The sequence below is a fragment of the Syngnathus floridae genome, chromosome 7 (assembly GCF_059516105.1).
Source record: "Syngnathus floridae isolate MCC-2025c chromosome 7, RoL_Sflo_1.0, whole genome shotgun sequence".
In the NCBI taxonomy this organism is placed as follows: Eukaryota; Metazoa; Chordata; class Actinopteri; order Syngnathiformes; family Syngnathidae; genus Syngnathus; species Syngnathus floridae.
The window spans coordinates 18,283,761-18,297,873 of NC_142419.1; the positions used below are offsets into that span (position 1 = coordinate 18,283,761).

General features: G+C 47.0%; 3 protein-coding genes across 4 annotated transcripts in view; 1 reads left to right on the top strand and 2 right to left on the bottom strand.

The window, feature by feature from the left end:
* Nucleotides 1-24: 24 nt before the first annotated feature.
* usp16 (ubiquitin specific peptidase 16) lies at nucleotides 25-11,846 on the bottom strand. Of its 2 annotated transcripts, none has more exons than XM_088380384.1 (18): nucleotides 11,655-11,846; nucleotides 4,094-4,171; nucleotides 3,817-4,016; nucleotides 3,645-3,748; nucleotides 3,424-3,536; nucleotides 3,145-3,359; nucleotides 2,979-3,074; nucleotides 2,758-2,888; nucleotides 2,586-2,673; nucleotides 2,416-2,497; nucleotides 2,256-2,347; nucleotides 2,122-2,175; nucleotides 1,765-1,914; nucleotides 1,133-1,694; nucleotides 915-1,009; nucleotides 747-833; nucleotides 528-669; nucleotides 25-430 (listed from the first exon to the last, which is right to left on the bottom strand). In XM_088380384.1, the coding sequence occupies exons 1-18, from the start codon at nucleotides 11,686-11,688 to the stop codon at nucleotides 315-317; spliced, it is 2,439 nt and encodes an 812-aa protein (XP_088236510.1). In that variant the 5' UTR covers nucleotides 11,689-11,846; the 3' UTR covers nucleotides 25-314. The 2 variants fall into 2 exon arrangements, with proteins under 2 accessions (XP_088236510.1, XP_088236511.1); XM_088380385.1 differs by lacking the exon at nucleotides 11,655-11,846 and adding an exon at nucleotides 4,239-4,544.
* On the top strand, nucleotides 4,315-6,512 carry rwdd2b (RWD domain containing 2B). The gene is made up of 4 exons (XM_088380390.1): nucleotides 4,315-5,171; nucleotides 5,252-5,319; nucleotides 5,427-5,795; nucleotides 5,924-6,512. Exons 1-4 carry the CDS (start codon nucleotides 4,920-4,922, stop codon nucleotides 6,165-6,167), a joined length of 933 nt encoding a protein of 310 aa, XP_088236516.1. The 5' UTR covers nucleotides 4,315-4,919; the 3' UTR covers nucleotides 6,168-6,512.
* Nucleotides 11,847-12,031: 185 nt separating the features above from the next.
* Nucleotides 12,032-14,113, bottom strand: part of LOC148395810 (cell adhesion molecule 2-like) — a 44,335-nt gene continuing 42,253 nt past the window's right edge. The window contains exon 12 of the mRNA XM_088381209.1: nucleotides 12,032-14,094. Within this exon, the coding sequence (XP_088237335.1) occupies nucleotides 13,976-14,094 (119 nt within the window). The 3' untranslated portion in view covers nucleotides 12,032-13,975. The remainder of the gene's footprint in view (nucleotides 14,095-14,113) is intronic.

Below are 14,113 nucleotides of genomic sequence, written 5' to 3' on the forward strand. Positions count from 1 at the left end.
AAGCACTTTTCAAACAGCACCCAATTTCACATCAACTGTGTTTTTATTGCATATTCATACAAAATAAACATGTATTTGCTTAAAATTCCACCCCGTCGTCCCCTATATGAAATTATGAGTTTGTGTACATTTTTTTTTTCAACAACTGGACCGCTTGTTTGCACACCTTGACATGTTCTCATGAGTCTGAGAAACAGAACAGCTGTAAAATGTCAGCGCTAAATGCCCTCTGAGAAGTCACCATGAGAGAAACTTGATCTAATAGAGAGAGCTAGAGCAGCAGAAGGTGTACAGAGGCACACATTAGATGATTGTTAGCGGACCCTCTCATAGAACAGGAGGTAGGCTTGACTATTCAGCACTCTGCTTTCACTCACGGGCTGCACGCTGGTGTCGCTGATGTGGAACCACGATCCGAGAGGTGGATCTCCTAAAGAGTTTGACATTCAAACAAATCAGACCGTATTTTATTACGTCATCAGCAAAGATAGCGGATTCGTCCTATTGATTCAGGTACGCGTTTTTACCCTCGAGTTTGCCGGAGGACGGATTGGAGTTCTGGGGTCGAACTTTCACAAAGGCCGTGTAGTGACCGGACCTCATGGTTCCGCTGTGCTCCACAATGCCGTACAGGCTGTAGAGAATCTGCCGTTCGCCTTCTGCCACATTCTGCGAGGAGAAAAGGACCAAATGCGTCATTATCCAGTCGATAGGCATCGAGTTTCCGAGAGCAGAATCATCGTTACCTTACTCTTGAGGGCGCAAAAAGGGGCGAGATCCAGGATCAGAGGGAAGGGCACATGTCGGTTCACTTTACAAATACTGTAACCGTTCTGGAGCAAACCAAAGAAAAGCAAATGGAGTCAGACGGTGCAATGTGCAAATGTGAATGTTTGTTCCTCCTGCCGCATCACCTGCTGAAATCTCTTCAGGTGAAGAGTGAGTACCGGTGGCGGAGAGGAAATGAGCATTTGCTTCGAAGCCTCCGTGTAGATGTTCTTCTTGGCTCCTAGCCAGAGAAAATGTTGTTTGAAAATGAAAAGACATAAAATACTGACTCGCTGCATCCCAGAAAAGCGGGAAGTCGGACGATGGCCTCAAGGCGTTCCAATAACTCTGAATTTTTGCCTACCTGCAGTTTTGTTCTTGCCGGCCTGCCATTTTGTGCAGCTGATGCAGAGCAGACTGTTGTTCTCGCTGAGGGTCTCCTCCTCCGTGAAGTGGAAGAGACACGACTCCACCGAGCACTCTTGCTTGTCGGGCGACGGCCTGTGGGCCAAAGTCTGGAAAGCCAGTTCCGGGTCCTGGTTGACCACCGTGTATTCCTTGGCCTTTTCCAGCAAGGCGTCGTCCTCGCTCTCCGGCTCGACCGAGGCGTCGTTCAGGTCGATCTTCCTCATCATGTCCGCCAGGGAGTCGTCGGCGTCGGCGTCCACGGCAGCGTCGCCGGCGCGCTGCGCCGCCGCTAAGGCGCCCCCCGCGCGAGCGCGAGCCGTTTTGGACTGGGAGTTGTTGACGGGGTCGCCTTTGTTTTCCTTCTTGACGGGCCGGGTCGGGTCGAGGGCGTTGGCCTTGTGTCCGGGCGGCTTTGTTTCCTGCGCGCAATCGTCATTGTCGTCGTCCGTCGCTTCGTCCAGAGATGCCAAACTGTTGAGACTGAGTCGGCTGCCCAGCTTCTGCTGCCGCTTTTCTTGCTGCGCACAGAGGAAACAAAGACGTGTTACGGGGCTTGGAAAAGCTTTTGGATGGTCAATGGACAATTGCCTTGGCTTGTTTCTTGGCCTGCTTCTTGGCTTTCTTCTGCTGGTACTTGCTGCCTGCGCAGACGACATCTTCGCTCTGACTTTCCCGGCCGTCCTCGCTGGTGTCGCTGCTTTTGCGTGCCGTTGTTTTCTGGGTCCTCTTCCTGTACGCCTGGACCGACAGAAAATAAAAGCAGACAAAGGAAGGAAAAAGACGAGAATGTCATTTTCGTTTGTATGTTTTGAAGGCATGATTAAAAAGTTGCCATAGGTAGAGAAAGATGAAGTGCTTTCGACTCCCGACCATTGTGTTGAAGGATTGGAAGTATTTGAAGGAATTCTGTCAATGGAAAACCAAAGCGCACGCCAGAATGTCTACCTGATCAGAAACGGGAAGCGAAAGGTCCAAAAACATCTCGGTGACCACCGACACCTAGCGAGAGTCAGAAGAAGAGCCGGCCGGCTGAGCGTTCGCTGCTGGTGTTAGTTTGCGCAGCGCGCTGCAGCACCGACCGTTTTACACTTTTGACACATGATGGTGCTGGTCATCTCGCCGCCAAACACCTGGTCCACAAAATTCTTGGGCAGCCCGTTTTTCTCATACTCTGCAGATAGACGACGACAATGACGCTCGGCAAAATGAAAGAACATCGAGGCGACTGCTCGCGCTTACCTTTCACGACGGATTTGAGCTCGTCTCCATCTGTGACTTTTCCCGAACGTTTAAGTGCCTCGGTGATGGCGGAGCTCACTCTCTGAAAGAAGCAAATCATAATTATGTTGTTGTTGTTTTTTTGCCACTTTGCAATAGTGAGGTGGTGCACTTTTCAAGCGATTGCTTACTTTGCTCTCCTCTGCCCTCATCCCGTCGAGCAGGTAGCGCAGAAGCTCCTGGCTGTCCTGCTGCTGAAATCCTTTGAACCTGGCCGCCCTGCACGCACACACACACGAGAGACAAAGGCGTCACGCCACAACCAATTTACGGGTTCTGACGTTTGTGGCGGCCGGCGCTCACTTTTTACAAACTTGCGCAAACAGCTCCTGTGGCGTCACCACCCCCTTCTTGGACTCTTGGATTTCGTTGAGGAGCTGATTCATCGCCATGGTTAGCGATCCGGGCGGATCCAGTTCCGCCACAACGGCCCCCTGTGCTCACAAAAAGGACAGTTGTTCAACTTGAAGTGATTCTGTGTGTTCACAAATGTGTGATTTCCTTGAGGCTAAGAAGTCACGCACCAGTTTGGAGGAGGAATCTGGTTTGACCCGGAGTCTGCTCTTGTCTTCGATCACCTTGTTAAGTGTCTGTCTCAGCATCTGCGTCTGAGAGAGGTTCTGCAAGAAAACATTTGACGACACCTCGTGAAGACATGGGTCCCATTTGAAAGGTCTTTGAAAAGCTCACCTGGATGACGGCGTTGAAGAAGCAAGTATTTCCCAAGTTGCTTAGCCCGCGGACGGGAACTCCGCAGTTTTTTTCCATGGTGGAGTCTGGCAACTTGCACACAGCCACTTTCTTGGTGATCTTTCTCTCGCAACTCTGGGCCCTGATGTTCTCCTTGTCTTCATCTTCTTCGGTTTTGAACGTAACGCTTTTGGGTCGCACCTCGACCACGTCGTCTTCGAAGAGGAGAAACAAATGTCACTGTTGCGACAGCATCAAAAGTAACTTTGTTTTTTCTACTTTTCTGTGCTTTCTGTGCATGCTCCAGCTGAGTCATCTTTTGAATGCTGTTCACCAGCTGAGCCAGCTGACTGCTCCCAGAGTACCGCACCTCATCGTCACACGCGTAGCACCTGAGCGAGAGCGGAGGTGGTGGCAATATTTGACATACGTGCAAGTCCAAATGTCCATTTTCAAGTGCGAGTGCGCCACCTCTGTGAGATGTAAAGCGGTCCACTCACCAGACGCTCCAGCTGTCCAAGCTGATCACCAGGCAATGCGTGTCAGACCTTGGCGTTTCGTAGTGTTTGATGGCATGCTTGTTCTTGGAGCTTCGGCCACATCCCTTCAAAGAAAAGCTTCTATCAAAGAGTTCTGGATGTCAAAATGAATCAACAGGTCACGCGAACTCACTCTGTGGCCACATTTCATGCACATCCACACATCCACCGAGTCCTTTTCCTCCTCGGAGTCCACCGAAGGGTCTTTGATTCGGATCCCTTTTTTGGGCTCCTCATTTTGACAGTCCTGGCAACTTGTCCAATCAAAAACACCAGAGACCTTCTTGAGAACAGTTTTGTCTGTGCCTTTCCTAATGTGCCTGCAAACCGGACCTGTGAGGATAAACTACATTTGTAGAAATGTATCCAACGAGTCACCATCATTTGTGTGGAGATGGAAGCGTGCCTACCTGTCATTTCAAACTCATCATCCTCGTTGGAGCGTCTGTCCTTCGCTTTTTTCTTCCCCATGTTCCCCCTATTTTGCGCTATCACAGATGGAAACCACACATGACGCATTCGTGTTGTAATGCTGCTTAAAAACAAGCCACTTACGTGATGATCAAAGTCGGATTCGAGCACGTAATGTCATAACGTAATTCAGCTCCCTGCTTGAGGAATTACTTGACACACGCGGAGTCGAACCACGTCACGCGTTCACTTTCGTTTACTTTTGCCACCGGACGCCAAATGGGATCCAAACATCTCAGCAGATGCCCCATACGAGTACTCTTCGAGGACACATTTGTACACAATCCGCGTACAAATAGGCGCTGATTTGGTAGTCTAAACTGAAACGAATCATGTCTATGGGGTCGGATAAAGAAGCGGAACCAAGGTGTGACATTTGCTTCATGCAGCCAGTGGCTTTATTGCACTTCCGGTGCGTCCCTAGCACGCTAAACTAACAAACAAGACAATTGAGCTCGCTCGTGCTTGTTTTCACGCCTTTAGCACAGACTTGCCCCGTATTTGTCGTCATGGGTAAACTCTCATCAAGCAAGCTTCGTGTACATAAAAAAAAAGATACATTAAAAATAACTTTTTCCGGTACGTTTTTCGAGTGCCACGCCAAAAATGTTCGGGTAGGCACGCCAGTTCACACTGGTGCGCCGACTTAAATCTTCCGGGTGGAATCGCGCGTGTGCGGAGTTGTAACGTGGACCTTTTGCAATAAAGTTGCGGAAACAAAAGAATCACCGAATTTTAAATGAAATTCAAAACACACATTTTAGCATGTGGTTCAGGGAGTGGGCAGAGGCTCAGCTGGCAGAACTCGAGCTGCTGACAAGCATGTTCCCCACTCGGGAAGAACTGGAGATCGTGGACCAGCTGGCCCTCGCTGAGCTCCGGGACTACGTCGGCGCCGAGCGTTCGCCGTCGGCTTCCAGCGAGAGCCCACCACAACCGGCACCATCCCCCTCTTCCAGACCCCAGTTCGTTATCAAGCAGAGGCTGGATGATGACAAAACGAGAGACGCGGAGGGGGTAAATAAAGTGCAATATTGGAATCAATTCATTATTCTGGTATCGATGGGATTTCATATTGTTGAATGTCATATTTATAGGTGGCCTTTATTCTCTCCTGCACGTATCCACCAGAGTATCCGAGTGTGGTCCCAGAGTTAACGGTTCGGTAAGATTAGAGCTCATCCAATTGATTGGGTAGACTTCCGTTACCTATGATTATGCATCCATAAGAACCAAGTTGAGTGTTTCTGTGGACTTTATTTTTTGCCTTAGTTGTTGCAAGCTGAGCCGCGCACAGCAGGCGCAGGTCCATGCAGGACTCAATGCGCACCTGGCGGACACCTGCCTGGGAGAAGCGTGCGTGCTGTCGGCGTTGGAATGGCTCAGGGACAACTTGCGTGCTTTCGTTGACAAAAGCTTATCGGCGGCGGCGGCAGCGCCACCTCCTCCTCCTCCCAAAAAGGACGTGGAAGCCTTCAGTCGGCTGTGGATCTACAGCCACCACATCTACAACAGCACCAAGAGGAAGAACATCGTGGAGTGGGCCAAAGAGCTCGGACTATCAGGTTTCAGCATGCCTGGCAAACCTGGGATTGTTTGTGTGGAAGGTCCACAGGCGGCTTGCGAGGAGTTCTGGTCCAGGTAACTTTGGTTAACGTTTGGCTTTGCTTTTATTGATGCTTTTCGGGTTTTCCAAGAAATTAGCACTAGGGGTCAGACTTTGCAACGATGGTTCGAGTTTCCAACTAAATGTTGTCGGCACTGCGCAGAGTTAAGAACCTGACGTGGAAAAGGATCACCATTCGACACCGCGAGGACCTTTGTCTGCAGGACGCGCCCGGCGTCCAAAGCATCGACTCCCTGCGCAAGTTCTCCGGGTTCGAGGAGGCGGCCTTCGACCCGCGCGGGAGCCGAGGGAACCACATGGACCTGGGTCTGCTCTACCAGTTCTTGCGGGAGAAAGGCTGCTGCGAAGTCTTCCAGATGTACTTTGGCGTAGAGGGGAGGAGGTAGTCCCCCGTGAAGCGTCGGGTGCCGAGCATCGATTGCGCGGCTTCATCGCGTGGACAAAGCGAACAAACTGGACCGCCTGGGCCCAGTTAGCGGAATTCTAAATCCCAGAACAGGCTTTGCAATTAAGTCACCGCACTTGACCAGAGATTTGCGGGGGGGCATGGGGGGTTGCTGTTTGCACATGTAATAGCAGCGCACGCCCCGCGGAAGCAGCTCGACTGGTAAATGGTGACTGTAAAGATTTGATCTGAAGAATTATAGATAAGAAAATCTCATTTTCTTTTAATGAACACTAAGGTAGAGCAATCAGTGAGCACACTCCAATTAAAACTTGTGATTATTCAACATGGGTCTTTTTTTTTTTCTCAGTCACCAGTGATCGAGATAAGATGGTGGATCCGGGAGGAAAACGGCTACAAAATTGCACATTTTGGTCAAAGATGCTGACAAAATAATGGCTTTGCTTTTCAAATGAGGCTTTCAAGCCAATGTTAAATTCAGTCTCCAAGACAAGGTTTGATTTTTGAACCAAGGTTGTCAGGGTCACGATTTGAAGCCAAACTTACGGTTTTAAATTAGAGCATAAACCTGCTTTAGGATTTGTTAGGCATCCAAATCAGGCTTTCGATATGTTTATTGAATGGAATTGAATCCCCAAATCAATGCTTCTGGAAGAACGTCGCGCGTTGTCCTTTCGCCAGCAGAGGGCAGTGTTGGAACAAGCGCGCTGCTTTCGAGCAGCGTTTTTGGACGACCGTCCCTCGTTGTGCAGGTTATTAATAAGCCAGATCGATGCCGCTCCACAACACCTTGACAGGGTACCCATCAACATCATGCTTTTTTCTTCTTCTTGTGACTCAACTCGAAGTCTGTGAATTGCCACTCCTAAGCAGCTTTGCGTTCAGGGCCAAATCTCAGCTTTTCTACATTTGTGAATAAAGTGAGACGCGTTTCTTTGGATACGTCTGGGTTTTAAATGAGTTTTTAAAGCCACGGCGAGATGTAAAATGAGGGTTTCAAGCCCATTATAGGGCATTAAATGACGATTTCAAGACTGTCTTTTAAGGCTGTAACAATATCCTAGTATGAATGTTATCGTGTTAGCTGTAGAAACATCCAAATAACGTGGAGGCCAAAACACAGTTTGATAATGCTCTCCAGTATTTTCCTTTTTAAAAACTTGCCATTGTTCTTTTTGTGTTGTTTGCCCTATTTGTCCCCCCTAATTTCCCCATTACAGTCATTTGGGGCGTCTTTGAAGATGCATCGATAATAGGATCTCTCTGCTTAATGCAAGCAAATAGCTTGGCAAATGACTGCGGGAGGGAAGGAACGCACGCGTCCGTCTTCCTTCGCTCTCCAGCTAAGCCCCCCCCCCCCTTCCCTTTCCAACACTAAACTTCATTCATACACGATTTTCTGCTATTTTTCTTTGTTTTCAGCAGACAATAGAACACTTCTGTAGGTGCATTGGAGCGCTGAGGCATATAATTGAATTAATATGCTTGCACTATTTCAACACGGGGATTTCATGACAAGGGCTCTTAGTCAGCACTAAGCTAAACTAATGTAAATAGCATTGGCAAACTCTTGGCAAAAGGAAGAGTTTGCAAACTTGGACATCGGAATTCAGGACATCTCAGCAGGCAAAGCTTCCTCATTTCAAAGCCCAACAAACCCTAATTTTCCTCTTTAACCTTAAACCAAGACCCTGACTTGTGACCTTTATTGAAAACTAACTGACCCTGACTTGAAACTCGAATACGAAGCCACAATCTTTTCCCCAAATCTTATTGTGAAACCCTAATCTTGGCTACACACCCCAATTTCAAACGTAAACCCTGGTTGCAACACTCAAAAGTCCTCAAAGCCTAATTTGAACCATGTGGCCTTTTTGAAAGCAGACAAAGAATCACACAGTGGAAACGTTTAATGAATACCTCCCAAGTCAAGTCGTGATTAAAAAAAAAAAAAAAGTCCATCGTTCTTTGCTGGCGCTGTCTGGAAACAGGGCCCCTGACACATCTTTGGGATTCCGGACCTTCACTCTATCGAAATGACCCTTCAAGGTGAACTCTCGTGCCGTGAATACTAAATATGGCGGGATTAAACATTTCCTCTCTTCTGGCGACGATCTAATCAGTTGTCTGGCCACAGTAATCCCCGAGGTTGGCTATCTGGCCGACCACTGGCTCGCCTGCCGCTCTGGAACTATTCGAGCTATTACCGCCGTACCGCTGCCGTTTCCACGACTTTATACGTACGAGTTCCGACATTATACTATAATAAATCATCTTTCCCCATTGAAATGAATGGAAATGGCAATATTGCAGGCCCGCCCGCACCGTGCTGTGAACAACAAAAATGTCTCCATAAAAGCTTCTAATGCTTGGAGCATTCAATCCGACTATTGTTATTTTGGTGGCAGTGCCAGTTTCATCTTTAAAAAAAAAAAAAAAGAAAGAGAGAGAATTGTAAAGACGGACACATTGTGACAAGCCATGTTGATAACGTGAGCAGATTGTCAAGAAAAGAGATTTGATTGAAGTGCTCGGAAACGCTATAAAAAAAAGAACAAGGCCGCTTAGGCGTGAAATGGAATTAAAAAACCCAAAAGCACCGCTCTGTTGTTTCGCTTTCAACGGGAATGAATCTCAATCAAACAGATGCTGTGATATGCTATAGTTGTCATTCCAACGGAGGAGTTATCAGTCTCCTGCTTTCTGATATTGCAACTTTAATTAAGTCTCAGGTGAATTCTGTGCGGAGCAGCCACGATCGAGTTCTCCAATCCAAACAGATGGCACATTATTTATGTATGCCACAGGTACGACGAGCGGCGCTCCCCGGCCTGCCTGCCTGCCTGCCGTTTCTTCCCAAGACAAGATTCCAGTCTCTCCGGGCGGCTGCATGGAGCCAAACACCGCGGGGGAGCTTTGTTTTAATTAGATCCTAAAAATACAATATGGAATAAATCAAACATCGGACGCTTTGTCCCTGGGCGGACTATTTCAAGACGCGCGGGCGGCGGAGGATGAATGACTTTGGAATACGACGGCCAAGTAGGGCCCCGCTCGTTCGGCTCGGCTCGGCTCGGCTCAGCTCGGCTCAGCTCGGCTCGCCGCCATCCGCACGCACGCACGCCCGCCCGCCCGCCCGCATCTCGCGGCGGCCTGATTTGCAAAAAGCCGATGGAATGACCTCACGCAGCGGACGGAAGAATCGTCCCCGCGCGGATGCTTGCGTGTTCTTTATTTCCACATCATTTGACGCTTTGTTACGAGTGGCGCTTTTATCGCGGGGAGCCGCCCGCCATTAGGCAAAGCACGTCTCGGGATAATGGCCCGCCCGCCCGCATGCCCGCCTGCAGTTTCCGCAGATGAGGCGTGAATGTCGTCGCAGGCCGATTTGCGGAGCTTTGCCTCTCAGGGAGCGTCATATAAAGCTACGCTATGCGACTAGTTTAGCTCAAGATAACGGCGGCATCTCAATTTCATGCATGCTTTGCGTCTCTCATGTAATAGTTGCGATGGCATCCGTGTCACTTGGAAAGATGACATCATCAGACAAACTTTAGCTTCCATCTCAAACTTGTGTCAAAGGCAAAATCATCTAAACCCCCCAAAACTCGGCTCTGCAGAACTTTTAAGCGGCTGCATTCACTCTCTGAACTGAGGCAAAACGTAAACAATTCATCCCGCAACAAGCGTATCGACAAAACGAGACTTCCATTTTCTACCTGCAGCTCAACATTGTCCACAGCTCAGTGACTCCAACTATTGCCAAACGGTGAGAAAGTTAAAAAAGGAAAAAGTTCTACTCTGCATTGTTACGATGATTGACTTGAAGTTGTGTAGCTCGGCGTAGCTAATCTGCAATTAAAAACACATTCCGGCGCCATCTTTTCTTTCATCCTTTTTTTGACTTGCTTTCACCGGTGAATTACACAAGGCAATTGACGTGCTCGGATGGTGAAAACAAGCGCAATTACTCTTATTTCCGCCTTGCAAGACGCTCACTTTGGAGCTTTTCCCGTCGCCGCATGCCTTAGGCCGCTCCGCCGCCGCTTGTCACTAAGCTACAGCGCAGAGTGAGATCAAGAATTTCCAACTTTTCAAGTACAACGCACGGAGCCTGCAATCAGACAAAACCAGCCGCCATCTAAGTAAGATCATAAGAAGAATGTTTCGTAAGCCTCCTGTTTGTACACAAGAATTTTCCAATCCAAATAATGTGGGGAATCGTGTTTGATTGACACCTTTCATCAAATCACGTGTCTGATTGAAAATGACATTTGCTTTACTTTGAGAAGTGGAAAGTCACCACGTTAGGCCAAGACATTCTCTTACTGTGTTGACCGATCTCTCTCTCGCTCTCTGTAACATCTGACATGACGCATATCTAATTACTGAACGATAATGGCTTCTCAGCATCATTTTGCAGCACCGCCATTACGAGCCGCCGTCTCAATTTCGGGCTTAACGGAGCGCTTTTAATCAAGCGATAGCGGGCCTTTGTTTGTTTGCTTGCTTGCTTGCTTGCTTGTTTGTTTGGCGGCCACGAAACGAGGCGAGGCGAGGCGAGGCGAGCATCGGGGACGGCCAGATGGTTGGCCGGAAAGGGTGTTGATAATGTTTCTCAGCTGGGAAGCAAAACATTAGCTCAAGGTCAATGGCGTCGCTTAACGACCGCAGATCTGCGATACGACGGCTGTCGTTTGGAGAGGCCTTTGGCTCCGTCCTCGCCGCTTCATCTGCTGGAAATGCCCATTTGATTTACTAAAACGATTGGAGCAGCCAATTCGCTGATTAACCTCAGAAGATGTCGACGTATATTTCAATCGGGACCGACACGCTTTGACTAAACGGATGCCTCGTAATCACAAATTGTTTACGGTGACTCGGAATGCAGCGTAGAAGAATAACCTGCTCTAATGAGCCGTGCGGAATGCGAATGTCCACCGTTGTTTCCACTGTTTTGTTTCTTTTATCCAGTCGACCCAGCCCTCATTTGTCCGCTAGCGCGCGGCGGTCGCTAGGCGCTCTTTTTAATTACCTCATTTCCCCCAGCGGGATCAATAAAGCGCAATCATTTCACCTCCAATTAAAGCCCAGCAAAGTTGACCACCATGCCAAATCACAAAGTGCCTCGCCTCCACTTTTACTTTTACTCAGTCGTCTGGGGCGAGGGGGGTGCTGACATCTACATGCAGCTCCACAAAGATGTAGTCACCTTGGAGGTGACAAAGGTGGCAAAATGAATTCTGGGTAAATCCAACATTAAGCCCACCCAATGTTTGGGAGAGGAGACAACAGCTTTTTTTAGTAATTTTTTTTATTTCCTTCACCATTTTCTGTGATATGTCCATTATTACTAAAACAATAAATACAGTCAAAACTTGATCTTCCTTTACATCGCCTCCCAAAAAATAATAAAAAGGAACTGATGGCCTGACAAGAGAATACAAACGTGTAAGAAAATACTCACCAGAAATGCTTATCCTTTCTTGAAAAAAATCCATCCTTTTTTTTCCTCTGAGCTAGCAAGTTGTCATGATGTCATCAGCGCTAGCAGTGGCAGAAGCAAGCGCATGCTAGCTGTCGTGCAAGTGCTTTCCAAAAATACTTTTTCTTTTTCTTGGAAAGCAGTTTTGAAAAGGAATTTTCAATCACATTTGCCCTCCTCAGTCACCTGTGCGCTCATTCTGAATCTCTGCACCTGAGTTGTCAGTAAGACACGCCCCCACTGCACTATGATTGGCTATACAACGCAAGACCAATTGTAACAACCAATTGAAATGGAAAAAAGCTGACGTTGCAAAAACGTTGAACATAGGCACACTCAAAGCACAACAAGCCAAAGTATTCAGTTGAAATTCATATTTTATTCCAGATTTTTTTGCTCGCTTCAGTTTTACATCGGCATAGTTTAAAAATGTATATTCAATATTAAGCAGAAGGAAAAAAAAATCTCACTTTTTCTCCCAACACACACACACACACACCCACACACATTTACCCCAACCTCATAAAAAGCAAATTACTTACAGCGAATTGAAAAGTTTTTTTCTTTGTTATACAAAACGAGTTCTTTATGTCACGATGAAATAAGGTGAGCGTCGGTGGTCCTTTTTTTGTACAGTGATAGCTGACGTTTGATTCACCAACGGTTTTGCAGCAAACTCAAAGGCCATAACGGTGATCCTTTTGTCCATTTTGGGTGGTGTCACAGAAGAAGGAAAAAAAAAAAGTACTTTTTTAATAACAGGTAGAATATCTGTATTATATGGTAAGTGATGAATACATACATTTCGTCTTTTTTCTGCCCTCCATTACAATCCCTGTTTGAAGAATACAAAGGAGTATGAGGAGCACACTGAAAAGGATTTGTTTTTATTTTTACAAGTCATTATTTCAGTGATTGAAGATTAAAGTTCCCATTTGGACCTCAACAGAACAGTCCAAAACAGTATGCTGCATGATGACGAGCATGACTTTTCTCACAAGATGACATTTTCCCCCTTAAATGGTCACAAATCATTTTGCCCTCATTTTTTCCCCTATGAATATGAATGTGGTCTCATAACTGCAATATTACGACCTCTTTCTTCCGACGGTTTTCCTTGAAAGATGTCAAATGTTGTCATTGAATTAACGCCTTGATTCACATTCCATTTTCTTTGCGAGTGGCCCCTCAGCCTCCTTTATAGAAGAAAACAGCTGTCCGTCCATCCACAACATGTTGGAAAATGCTATGAAACTCAAGTTAGAACGGTTGACTTTTCATGACTACAATTCAATACTTACATCGTATTTACATACCTTCTGGCCCACAGAAAAAAAATCTTAGAGAACAGCTCAAATAAAGAGGACCGTCGCTATCCAAGGAAAAGCTCGTATCGCCAAGTGAGCCGCTCAACAAAGAACATGATGGATTTCTATTGTAACACAGCGGTTCTTATCCTTTTTACATCCAAACAAGTATTCGAGCTCTTCAAGTACCATCATCGTGATCAATATTCAAATATTAGAGCGTAGCCACCGATGGCAGTGAATGAATTAACAGGACCTAAATATAGAATACACCATAAATTGTATAGATATTACCTAAATAAATATTCAAAATGAAATAGAACTAGGCGATGATTCTTTCTCGTGGCGCTACAGGGAGCCTGAGAGCCACAGATTACTTGTTGAACGTGCTTTTCATTGAACAGCACCAATAACCATAGACAAATGCGCCAGGGATCAAAATAATCAACAATATTCTTCACCGATATTCACATTCTAGCAAAAGTATTTAACAGCAATATGCACATGTTAAGTGTCTCTCCCCTGCCCCCACTTGGGGCTTTCACATTGGTGGGGGTGGACCAAACGCTTTTTTTTCCTCTCTGATCCCATTTCGAATCCTGAGTCAAGAACCAGTTGGCGTCCTCGCAAATTTGTGCTTTTTTAAATGCCGGCCCGGGGAAAAATCAAACCAAAAAAAAAGAATAGTTGCCGAGAGGAAGCGGCTTTCATCTATTGAAGATTGTGCTTCTACATTTTGCGTTTCAGGGTCAACTTTGGGATCTTGCTTTGCGCTCGGTATTGTGGAGGGGAAAGAAGAAAAAAATCCTCCCCGAATGCTAACAAACCTGTCGAACAAAGAAACAGCTTTGACTGGCGCTGATATCGCTGGAACGTGACATAAAAACAAAAAATTGTCTGTGAATGATGACGCTTAAAACAAATGAAGAAAAGGGAGGACGTGACACGGAGGCAGCTTCTATTTGCATGTCTGTTGTCCAAAAAGAAAAGGAAAGCCTAAATGAAGTACTCCTTCTTCTCCTCGGCGTGCATGTGGTTCCCTTCGGCGTTGATGATGGCCGTGTCGGCGTCGGGGGCGTCCTCGGACCCTTTGGCCTCGTGCGTTAGATACGTGCCTGGGCAGAAAACACACTC

What these genes read in the sequence shown, in the direction of transcription:
- usp16 (XM_088380384.1), bottom strand. Translation starts at nt 11,688, where the DNA reads ATGGATTTTTTTCAAGAAAGGATAAGCATTTCTG. An exon ending in TGATGAGTTTGAAATGACAG is followed by an intron (nt 4,017 to 4,093) that starts GTAGGCACGCTT and finishes TTATCCTCACAG; the next exon opens with GTCCGGTTTGCAGGCACATT. An exon ending in TGAGGGCAGAGGAGAGCAAA is followed by an intron (nt 2,498 to 2,585) that starts GTAAGCAATCGC and finishes TGCTTCTTTCAG; the next exon opens with AGAGTGAGCTCCGCCATCAC.
- rwdd2b (XM_088380390.1), top strand. Translation starts at nt 4,920, where the DNA reads ATGTGGTTCAGGGAGTGGGCAGAGGCTCAGCTGGCAGAACTCGAGCTG. An exon ending in GTCCCAGAGTTAACGGTTCG is followed by an intron (nt 5,320 to 5,426) that starts GTAAGATTAGAG and finishes TTTTTGCCTTAG; the next exon opens with TTGTTGCAAGCTGAGCCGCG. An exon ending in TGCGAGGAGTTCTGGTCCAG is followed by an intron (nt 5,796 to 5,923) that starts GTAACTTTGGTT and finishes GGCACTGCGCAG; the next exon opens with AGTTAAGAACCTGACGTGGA.